The sequence below is a fragment of the Microtus ochrogaster genome, chromosome 7, assembly GCF_000317375.1.
Source record: "Microtus ochrogaster isolate Prairie Vole_2 chromosome 7, MicOch1.0, whole genome shotgun sequence".
Taxonomy (NCBI): Eukaryota; Metazoa; Chordata; class Mammalia; order Rodentia; family Cricetidae; genus Microtus; species Microtus ochrogaster.
This window is the reverse complement of record NC_022014.1, coordinates 2,225,948-2,237,038: the sequence shown is the minus strand read 5'-3', so window position 1 is coordinate 2,237,038 and position 11,091 is coordinate 2,225,948. Positions and strand designations below refer to the sequence as shown.

At 53.1% G+C, this 11,091-nt stretch overlaps 1 protein-coding gene across 1 annotated transcript; it reads left to right on the top strand.

Annotated features, from left to right (window-relative positions):
• The first annotated feature begins 2,429 nt into the window (after nucleotides 1-2,429).
• Nucleotides 2,430-10,957, top strand: Ciao3 (cytosolic iron-sulfur assembly component 3). Its single transcript, XM_005349085.1, has 11 exons — nucleotides 2,430-2,524; nucleotides 3,631-3,726; nucleotides 4,899-5,042; nucleotides 5,314-5,446; nucleotides 7,089-7,223; nucleotides 7,638-7,756; nucleotides 8,410-8,539; nucleotides 8,882-8,954; nucleotides 9,248-9,385; nucleotides 9,820-9,977; nucleotides 10,123-10,957. Exons 1-11 carry the CDS (start codon nucleotides 2,459-2,461, stop codon nucleotides 10,359-10,361), a joined length of 1,431 nt encoding a protein of 476 aa, XP_005349142.1. The 5' UTR covers nucleotides 2,430-2,458; the 3' UTR covers nucleotides 10,362-10,957.
• The last annotated feature ends 134 nt before the right edge of the window (nucleotides 10,958-11,091 follow it).

Sequence of the window (11,091 nt, the reverse complement as noted above, 5' to 3'; positions counted from 1 at the left end):
TTATTTTTATTTTATGTATATGAGTATTTTGCTTTTATGTATCCACAGAGGTCAGAAGAGGCCATGGGCTCCCCAAGAACTGGAGTTATACATAGTTTTGAGTTGCCATGTGGCTGATGGGAACCCAGCTGAGGTCCTCAGCAGCCAGTGCTCCTAACAGTTCACCCATCTCTCCTGCCTCATACATAATTATTGTTTGTTTTTTGAGACAGGGTTTCTCTGTGTAGTTCTGGCTGTCCTGGAACTCAGTCGGTGGACCAGGCTGTCTTTGGACTCAAAGAACCACCTCCTTCTACCTTCCAAGTACTGGGATTAAAGTCGTGTGGTTTAATCTCCTAGCTCATAAATAATTTTTTAAAAATGGAACATCTAGTCTCAACGTCCTAAGTGACAAGATTATGGTCATAAATCATTATACCTGGCTATATCTCCACCCTGTCTTTATTTATTTTTATTTTTATTTTTTGGGGGGGTTTTCAAGACAGGGTTTCTCTGTGTCACTTTGGACCCCGTCCTGGAACTAGCTCTTGTAGACCAGGCTGGCCTCGAACTCATAGAGATCCTCCTGCCTCTGCCTCCTGAGTGCTGGGATTAAAGGCGTGTGCCACCACCACCCGGCTACCATCCTGTCTTTAATAAGATACAAACTCACAAAGATACAATTGCCCCATTTAAAGGGTACAATTCACTCTGAGTAGTGGTGTTCTCCAGTGTTCAGAAAGCTAAACAGGAGATCAAGAGTTTGAAGTCAGACTGAGCTACTCAGTGACTGTCTCTGTTTAGGAAAGGAAAGAAAAAAAGTGTAGGATTTAGTGGGTTTTAGTACATTGGTTTTTGCTTTCTTTTGTGAAATTGCATTTATTTGTGTGTGTGTATATATACATGTATGCGTGCATTGGTGCTGTGCGGTACCTGTGATGGTCAGGGTTGGTTCTCTGTTTCCACCGTATGGCTCTGGGGGATTGAACTCGTGTTATCAAGCTTGCCAACCAGTGCCTTTACTTACTGGCTGGCCTATAAGCCACAGGAGTCCCCGACTCTACCTTCCCAGTGCTGGGACTGCAAGCACATTCCACTGTGCCCAGTTTTTACATTAGTGCTGGGGTCAAATGTAATTCCTATTGTTTTCACGGTCATCTCCTCAGCCTGATTGTAAACATTCTAATGGACATTTTGGTGACATTAGTGATATCACAAGGCCAGGTGTGGCATCCCATGCCTTTAATCCCAGCACAGGGAAAGCAGAAGGTGGTGAATCTCTGAGTTCGAGACCAGCCTGATCTACAGAGCGAGTTCCAGGACAACCAGGGCTGTTACATAGAGAAACCCTGCCTCAAAAAATTAAAAAACAAACAAAAAGACATCACAATGTGAAGCATCAATTTCTGAAGACAGTTACCACCCTGATCAGAAACTTTCTCCCCAACACCCGAGACCAACTTTTGGTCTATGGGTTTGCCTGTTCTGAGCATTTTGCTGAAATGATGTCACACATGTGGGCTCTTGTAACTGGCTTCATTCACACCCACTCCTGTAGTGTCTTCAGGGTCACCAGTGTTTAGATGACTGTCAGAACTCTGCTCTTCCTGCTGTATCTGCTGTGGGCCTTGGATAATCCTTTCATTCTGTCAGCTCTCCACTCTGCTTGTTCTTAAAGGTTGGGGGGCAAGGGGAGATTGCATCACTCTCCTTCCTAGATTAGAATGCACACGTGGGCACACCAAACAGAAACTGCTCTAGGACCTGGTCCTGCCCAAGAACCTGCTTCCGTTAATGTTCTCCCACACTCCTATCTTAAAGCTAGTTCCAGGACAGGCTCCAAAATCACAGAGAAACCCTGTCTCGAAAAACCAAAAAAAAGAGGGGGGGGGCAGAGTTTCTCTACGTAGCTTTGGAACTTTCTGTAACTTGCTCTGTAGACCAGGCTGGCCTCGAACTCACAGAGATCCGCCTGCCTCTGCCTCCAGAGTGTTGGGATTAAAGGCGTTCGCCACCACCGCCCGGCTCTGTCTTAAAATCTTAACAGTGCTTGTCGATTTCATTTTGGGTAAACCCATTCCAAAGTGAACCAAAGATAATTTTGTGCTCTCCTGCAAATGATGTTCTCCTGGTGTATCTGGGTCCTTGCTTGAAGGAAACCCGGACCCCACCGCTACGTGCTGCGGGAGAGATTCTGGGGTTTCATTCTTTGCATTCTTTGCCTATACTACCCTTGTACACCACCACAATCCAAGGGAAGCACGCGAAAACTGAACCCTGACAAACTTGGTGTTTTGCGTCCGGTGGGCTGAGAGCTCAAGGCCGCCAGTAGAGGGCGCGCATCCTTTACAAAGCTTGCCCATGGGGAAAAATGAGCATGCGCCGGAACTTGCGTTTTCCGGCAGAGTGGCGGAAGAGTCCTATCATTTGTGTCATTTTGCGACACCCGCGTGCGACGCTCAGCGGCAGTGAGGCTGTCATGGCGTCGCCCTTCAGTGGGGTACTACAGCTGACCGACCTGGATGACTTCATCGGGCCGTCTCAGGTGGGCCGGCCATGGGCAAGTCGCGCAGGAGGAGGGGCCGGGCCTTGCCGTGCGCAGCGGGAAACCTCTCCCACCTGTCTCCTTTCCTGAGCACGAGACCCCGACCCAGGGCCCAGGGTCTCAGTCAGTCTGATTCCCTTCTTACCAACACAGACAGCTAAGGCCAGGGAGGGCTGGGCAACTAGCCATTGGACCCCAAGATGTCCAGGAGGGATTTCCAGAAGCTATGGGAGTATTTAGGGGTGACAGGAAGGCTTAATGTCACATAAAAGGGTGTTCCTAGTATGTTAACCAGCTTGTGATGTAGAAACACAATTGGGGCTGGACAGCCTCCACATCTGTTAGACTTCTCGTCCCAACCCTCTCTCAGAGCCAGTTTGTTCATCTCAGTGGATGGGACCCTGTTGAAGGGATGGGTGAGATGTCCACGTGGGCCACAGCCATAACTGATGTTCTTGGCCTTTCCTGGAGGATGATACAAGGGAGTCCAGACGGCCACACCTGAAAACAAGACCTGGTGTGCTTGCCTGGGTGCTCCTTTGTCCCCAGAGCTAGTAGTCTGTAGCCAAGTCCCACGAAGAGAGGTCAGCTGCCTCACAGGCAGGATGATCTGAGACATCTGGCCTGGGACTGGACATCTGGAAGGCCATCTTCTAGAAGGCCACCAAGGGTCTGGAGATGTTAAGGGGAGGCAGAGAGACATGAAATTTCATCAGTGGCCGTGATTGAAGGTGACTTCCAGATGTTTCCGAGAAAAGCATTCCTGCCTGGCCATGGCCTCTTGACACCGTCTCTGGTGGTGCTACTGTCTGACCTAGGAAGGACAGGCTTGTCGAGGGTTTCTGCAGACATTAGCTTGCATACAGAGTGAGCACCAGATCCTACTGATCTGGACCTGGAGAGAGAATGACCTTGATGCTGTCTTCACCTTGTACAAAAAGGGTGGGCAGCCAGAGCTCAGCATGGCTTCAGTGGCATGAAGGTGGTGGAACTGGCTTTGGTGGTGAGCCTCACTCTGGCCAGCAGCCAGCCAGCCCTGAGGCCCAGCATCCTCCAGAGTTACCTTCCCCTAATAGAGCCTGTTTTGGGGTCTCTTCCTGACATAGAACTGCATCAAGCCTGTGAAGGTGGATAAGAAGCCAGGAAGTGGCATAGCCAAGATCCACATCGAAGATGATGGAAGTTACCTCCAAGTGAACCCAGTAAGGAGCCAGAGGTGTCACCGCATCCCTGATGGGGGCGGTGGCGGCTGGGGTGTGTGTCCTGGGAGGCAGATCTGAAACACACCTCATCCAGTCAGATCTGGCCACCCTGAAACTCCCTGCACCTCACCAGCTTTCTCACTGCTCACAGTCACCATGGGGAACTGGGAGGGTGAGTAGGGATGCCCAGGTTGGCCAGCCTGTCCTGTTCTGCACTGGGCAGGGAGCACTTTTGTGGAGATGGTGGATTTTTCCCACCTCCCCTTGACCCCTACCTCTAGTAGCATAAGACTTTGTGGTTTTGGCCCCTCAAGCCACCTTTAAATGAAAACTAACCCTAACTAGCTGCTCTTTGTACTCTAAGGAATTGCTTTGGAATCCCATGCCCCACTGCACTGAGAACCCTGAATCGGGGCGGGGCCTAGCATGGATCTGGAGAATAAGTGTGCAGAGCCCTGTGAACAATGGAGAGCAGGATCCAGCTGTGACAGAGAAGGCCAGCTGTTTGTCCACAACAGTGACCTTGTGACACGATAGCACCAGCTAGATCCCAGTGCACCAGGAGGCCCTGGTTCTCAACAAGGGGTCCCATGGATGGAGGGACAGAGAAAGGAGCCCATCACCATTGTGCTGGGCTTTAAGGACAAGGGGCCTCATCTTCATGCTGCTGCTGCGGCCAGGCCTTGGGTCTCTTGGTGTAGGTTAACCTCAGGTTGGGGCGTTGGTGCAAAGCACATGCTCAGAGAACAGTTCGAGGGACTTCTAACCCTCCAGCCTTACTTCTCTGGTCAGTTTGGACCCCTGTAGCTCACCTGCCCTATCTCAGACCATTCCTGCATCTTTGGGAGGGTTGAGGGGCTCAGGCTGAGTTGAATCTACTGTCCTGAAAAAGGAAAGTCAATAAAAATTAAGAGTGGGTGGCAAACAAATTCCCAGTCGTCTCTCCTGCTGCCTGTAGCTGATGTGAATGGAAGTCGAAAGGCTACTTGGAGCCGGGTGGTGGTGGCACTCACCTTTAATCCCAGCACTCGGGAGGCAGAGACAGGCAGAACTCTGTGAGTTTGAGACCAGCCTGGTCTACAAGAGCTAGATCCAGGACAGGCTCCAAAGCTACAGAGAAACCCTGCCCATCCCCCACAAGCCCCTGTGCTCCAGATTCTGCTCACCTGCAGGATGGAAGAACCCAGAAGCTGGAGAAGGCCAAGGTGTCCCTGAATGACTGCCTGGCGTGCAGTGGCTGTGTCACCTCCGCAGAGACAATACTCATCGCCCAGCAGAGTCATGAGGAGCTGCAGAAGGTTCTGGATGCTAATAAGGTGAGCAGTAGGATCAGCCCCAGCAGCCCACAGCATGCCTCATCAGGGGAGACTCACCTGGTTCGCCCATCTGGCTTCCCATGACTCCTGCATCTTTAGGTTTTTTTGGCTCCTGCGTCAGTGTTCTCTGACACTAGAGTGTTAGACCTGGGGCTTTGAGGTCTCAGTGTCAACACGGCCGACTGTGGTGCGGCTGATGGCATCTGACCACAGAGGCTGGCCTCTGGCTCTCTGTACGAAGCCTGCACAGCCAGAGACTTTCGCATTACAGGTGGCAGCACCTGGTGAGCAGAGGCTGGTGGTTGTTTCCATCTCACCCCAGTCCAGAGCATCGCTGGCTGCCAGGTTTCAGCTGGATCCCTCAGACACTGCCAGGAAATTAACTGCATTCTTCAAAAAAATAGGTAGGTGCAGAACCTGTGGAGAGCCGAGAGCGAGGGCGGCTGGTGTCTCCGCCCCCAAGGCACATGTCACTCACCCTGAACTGAACATTGGGGCAACTCTCCCTAGTTTGACTTCAGTGTGAAGTTTCACTCTGATGGTTGAGATCAGGCTTAGGAAAGAAGCCACCTGAGTTCCAACTTTGTACCTTGGTTCTTGGGTGTTTTTTAGTTACTTGATTCTTTTGGGTTTTGTTGTTAGTGTTTGGGTTTTAGAGACTAGGTCTCAGATGACTGGTCTGGAGCTGATTCCCCTACCTTCACCCAGTAAGGCTTGGAATTACATGCACGTGCCGCCTTTGGGTTTGGGTTTGGGTTTTTTTTTGTTGTTTGGTTTTTGAGGCTCTTACTTTGTAGGCCTGGCTTGCCTGTGTGGTGCAGGCTGGCCTCAAACATACAATCCTCCTGCCTCAGCTTCCCTAGAACTTGGATTACAGATATGCACTGCTGTACCCAGCTTCAGTTATTTATTTACATATTTAGGTGTGTGTATGTGTGGGCCACAGAACCATTTTCAGGACTTGGTTTGGGTGGCAGACATCAAACTCAGTCGTCAGGTTTGACAGCAGGACCTTCCCTTGCTGAGCCAGCTCACTGGCTCTGGTAACTAGTTCTCAATGTTGTCACAGCTGTGTGTTCTACCTTGGGTCGGCTTTAGCTGACCTCTGTGCCAGGAGTTGGGGTGGAAGAGGACATGGGTGTTTAGAAAGCACCCCGCTATCGGGGTCCGAGTACCAGAGTGACCCAGCAGGCCATCCTGGGGAAGTGGAGGGACTGGGCATGGACATTCATGGTGCCACCTCTCCAGAATGCTGCTCCCGTCTGTTAGGAGCAGCTTCCTGTCCACTGTGACCAGGAGTCTCTCAGGGGACACCTATGCTCTTGTGTGACACATGTGTACGGTGAGGCCTGACACTTGCTGTGGTCCCCAGGGTCCTAAGAAAAGCCAGCGTGGGGGTAGGTGGTTCTGAGAAGAGAAGAGCATTCAGCCCCTCATCACCCAGGACAGTTCCCAGTCGCAGGGAGGACTGAAGAGCCAGGAGTACAATCTTCCACTGGGGTCCTCAAGGAGCTTCAGCTTCTGGCTTAGGGCGGGCAGGCAGAAGTCTACACATCTCACAGTGATGGAGCAGCTGGTGAAACACATCTGCACAGTCCATGCAGGGGTGCATATGGCCATACAGGTGGCCCCAGCCCTGAGGGATGTGGTTGTCAGAAGGAGGCCAGTGGATAAGGCAGAGATGTCTGTATGCACCATAAGTTAGACCAGAGGAGGCGAAAGCATCCAGGGGTCAAACCCTACTGGAATGAAAGACAAACACATTCAGGATGTTGCCAAGGAGAGTACGTTCTTTAGGAATTCAGTATAGGGGACAGTGGTGGGGCCACTGGACAACTCTTGGGTCATTTAAACAGCAGATGCTGTGCCTGGTAAAACAGTGCTTCCTAGTGTCCCCATAGAGATGACATGCTATGGCACCACTGGGGCAGAGCCCTGCCTTGGCCTGTGGTCTACAGTGCTGCTCCACTTAGGACACAGGTGTCAGATGCTAGTTTTCACCATGGTTAAGGCTAAGGCGCATGCTCACCTTCCATCGCCTTGCAGGGGTACACTTCGTCTTCGATACCACCTTCGCTAGGAACTTCAGCCTCTTGGAGAGCCAGAGAGAGTTTGTACGGCGGTTCCGGGGGCAAGAGAACTCCAAAGAGGCCCTGCCCATGCTGGCTTCTGCTTGCCCAGGTATGTCCAGATCACCAAGTTAGGACTTCAGAGAGGCCTTGCCCATGCTGGCTTCTGCTTGCCCAGGTATATCCAGATTACCAAGTTAGGACTTGATAGACTGACAGCTTGTCAAGGAAAATGGGAGTGATGGGGAGGGGTTATCTGGAGAAGGGTGGAAATGTCAGTACCTAGGAGGTACCTAAGGCTAGGACATCACCTGCAGTCACCAGTTCCCATTGGTGATCACCTAGATGCCAGCCTTCCTTGTGACAGGGATGACGGGAGGAATGTTTTAATGCCACAGTAATTTCTTGTATGAATTGGTCCACCCCCAGAATGTCATGTCACTGCCAAGAGGAGAAGAGCCGTTTGTGAACCACCCCCAGGCCTGCCCCATGCACACCCCAGACCTATTTGTTCCCTTTGCCTCAGGCTGGATCTGCTATGCTGAGAAGACACATGGCAACTTTATCCTCCCCTACATCAGCACAGCCCGGTCCCCACAGCAGGTGATGGGCTCCTTGGTCAAGGACTTCTTTGCCCAGCAACAGGTAAGAGGACTGGGCGTCCCCAGGCAACATAATGAGTAGCAGCCAGCTGTGACACAGGAGTGAGAGATGGACTGCTGGCTGGCCAGTGATCCTTTCCCTGTGGCCATGGCACCTCTGGCCGTGTCGAGGTGACTGAAACCTAGTGGTAGCTGCCAGTGGAGTAAGCTTGGCCCCCATATCAGTCTCGCTCAGCTTGTCAGGCATCAGGGGCCCCACTTCTGATATGAAGGCACTTCTCATGTGACTTCCCGTTTAGGGAGCAGGGAACCAAGGGCTAGAAGCACAGTCTACAGGCTGTTGGGTGAGCAAATCAGATCTCACCTGAGGTCGTTTCCAGTGAGTCACGGGACCCAGCCTGAAGAGACCCACTGATGGAGGATGAGGAAAGGAGGTGGCTTCCATTGTGCCCGAAACCACGAGCACTAACATCAACCCCGTGCGTCCCCTCTGCGTGTGCATGGCCACATTTCCCTCGAGTCTGTGTTGTTTCCACTGTGACCTGACCGTTCTTTCAAAGGCAGTGAGAGCCTATCTCCTCTGCTGCCACTGGCTGGTAGGGACAGAAGCAGGAGATAATGTATGGCCTGGTCACAGGGTGGCCACTTCTGAGCTTGGTTCAGATGGGACTGAAGCTTTTCGTGCTCTCTCTGTAGCATCTGACTCCAGACAAGATCTACCATGTGACTGTGATGCCCTGCTATGACAAAAAGCTAGAAGCGTCCAGACCTGACTTCTTCAACCAGGAGTACCAGACCCGTGACGTGGACTGTGTCCTTACAACAGGTACAGCCACCCTGCAGATCTCTGCCTCTGTGGTCTCAGGGCTCCCCTCAAGCCAAGCGCTGGAGTCCAGTAGACAGCAGGGGCTTCCCGCAGTGCCGCCCAGGGTCCTATGATCAATGGAACCCCAGTATCGCATCCTTGCTAGTTCAGAAATGAGTCTTGAGGGCAGGCAAGGTCTCCCCGGCTCTCTTTGCAATGCTCCAGGCAGGAATGCCTTCCAATGGGTCTGAAGAGGCTGACTGGACTCGCCATCCCAACACAAGCTGGCGTGAGTGTCCCTCTGGGGACACAGACAGCTTGGCATTCTGAGACCAACTAGAGCCTGAGCTGTGTCCTCTGCAGGAGAAGTCTTTAGGCTACTGGAGGAAGAAGGCATCTCACTCGTGGAGCTGGAGCCTGTGCCCCTGGATGGCTTGTGAGTTGGTGGTGGGAACTGAGAACCTTTATTTGGGATCAGATGCTGCCTGTGGGGTGGGGCAGTGTCTCGTCCCCTCCTTTCTACCCAGGCTGCCTTCTGGTTGACTCCAGACCTCCCCACAGCCTGGCTGGGGCCCAAGAGTGGCTGAGTTACAGTGTCAAAGCAGAGCCTGCTCTAGAAGCCATCTGAGCTTCCCAGGGCCACCATAAGAACAGTTCTTAAGGTCTGACTACAAGGGACTTCAGCTGTTTTGAGCCCCAGCCTCCTGCACTGACCCGCCCCTCTCCCAGAACCAGTAGTGTGTCTGCTGAGGAGCCCACCAGCCATCGAGGTGGCGGCTCAGGAGGCTACCTGGAGCATGTGTTCCGGCACGCGGCCCAAGAGCTCTTTGGAATCCATGTGACGGAAGTTACCTACCAGCCCATGAGGTTAGCGGGGCAGGCACTGAAGTGAGCCTGGGGGGAAAGAGCCCTGGATCCCTTCGCACAGTGGGCCTCCTCTAATGAGCGTGAGGCGTGAGCACTCGTCCCAGTCTCCTCAGTAGTGGTCTTGAGCCTGGGCGACGTACGCAAGGACCAGCAGGGGCCTGGTGTGGGGACAGCCCCTGGGGCTGGGCTGTCATTCCTTGCTGGGCTTCATGGCTGCCCTGTGCTAGTTAGGGAGATCAAGGTTGGGGTGAGGTTACTTGGTGGGCCCAGGGATACAAGCTGTATCCCCTTCTCCATCATCCCTTCCTTGCCTGCAAGCAGAAGAGGGCAGAGCCATATGGTAGTGTGCTGAACCCCAGAAGACTTCTGCACCTGGACAGGGACAGGTTTGCATGGCAATGTGAGGTTTCCCAAGCCTACTCCTACACTTTCAGGAACAAGGACTTCCAGGAGGTGACGCTGAAGAGGGAAGGCCAGGTACTGTTGCGCTTTGCTGTGGCCTACGGCTTCCGCAACATCCAGAACCTTGTGCAGAAACTGAAACGAGGCCGCTGTCCCTACCATTATGTGGAAGTCATGGCCTGCCCTTCAGGTAGTTCCTCATAGCGTAGCACAGCAGCCTGCCACCAGTGGGAGGTGGAAGGGGTTGGACAGGAGGGGGGCCTGTCCCCTCTCCACACCTGGGGTCAGGGAGCTCACCCTGACTTTCCACCACCATGCCCTGTACTCTGCCCCAGGCTGCTTGAATGGAGGGGGCCAGCTCAAGGCTCCAGATATGCAAGGCAGGGAGCTCCTCGAGCAAGTGGAAAGACTGTACAGCATGGTGAGGAATAAGGCACCCGAAGATGCCCCTGGGGTCCAGGAGCTGTACCAGCATTGGCTGCAAGGTGAGGGCTCCGAGCAGGCCAGCCGCTTGCTGCACACACAATACCACGCCGTGGAGAAGACCAACTCAGGCTTCAGCATCAGGTGGTAGGAGGCCTCGAGAGTGTGAGCCCAGGGGCCAACTCCAAGACTCCCAGAGATCACGTGGGTATCAGCAACAGAGAAGACACCAGAGGGCTTCAGAACTCGAGGAGAGCTACAAGGATGTATTGGATTCTGTGCTGCACAGGGGTCCTTGAGCACAGGACCTGCATATCTCTGGTTGGTAGTGTTGCCTATGGCCTGTGCACTTCCCACTCCACACTGAGCTCTGCAGAGAGGGACTGCAGGCAGGATCGGGGAGCCAAGGAGGCTAAAGGTTCAATGAGGTTCCAGAATCTCTTCTGGAGGCTCAGGGCCATGGGCATATTCCCTACCCTGTCCTCTGGCTATAGTAGCCTGCGTATGAGAGGTTTCCTTTCTGTGGCTAACCCCTGAAGCTACAGTGTATAGGGCGGGTGTCAAACCGGAACCTAGTGGGGCACCTGCCTGTTCGCCAGGGCCTTGCCTTCTGGACAGTCTGTCAGCACCAAGCCTGTATGGCCGTGAGAACCGTAGTTGAGTCTCACTGAGCTTGGCTCTCACCCAGCCTCACCACTAATAAACAGGTCTGCAACTCTGGAAGCATCTGCTGTGTGTCTGGCACCACACTGGGCCTTGCCAAGTTTTATTCACCCTTCTCGGTCCCCGGGACATGTATGTCTCAGGGCCCACAACAGCCCCTTCAGAGATTCCACTGTGTGGCCCCATGAGCGGTAGAGAGAAGGAAAGCACCATTTGTT

Bases quoted from the DNA above. Each gene is read 5' to 3' on its own strand.
- Ciao3 (XM_005349085.1), top strand. From the start codon at position 2,459: ATGGCGTCGCCCTTCAGTGGGGTACTACAGCTGACCGACCTGGATGAC. The intron at 2,525-3,630 runs GTGGGCCGGCCA...TTCCTGACATAG, and splicing joins ACTTCATCGGGCCGTCTCAG to AACTGCATCAAGCCTGTGAA. The intron at 5,043-5,313 runs GTGAGCAGTAGG...TTCGCATTACAG, and splicing joins AGGTTCTGGATGCTAATAAG to GTGGCAGCACCTGGTGAGCA.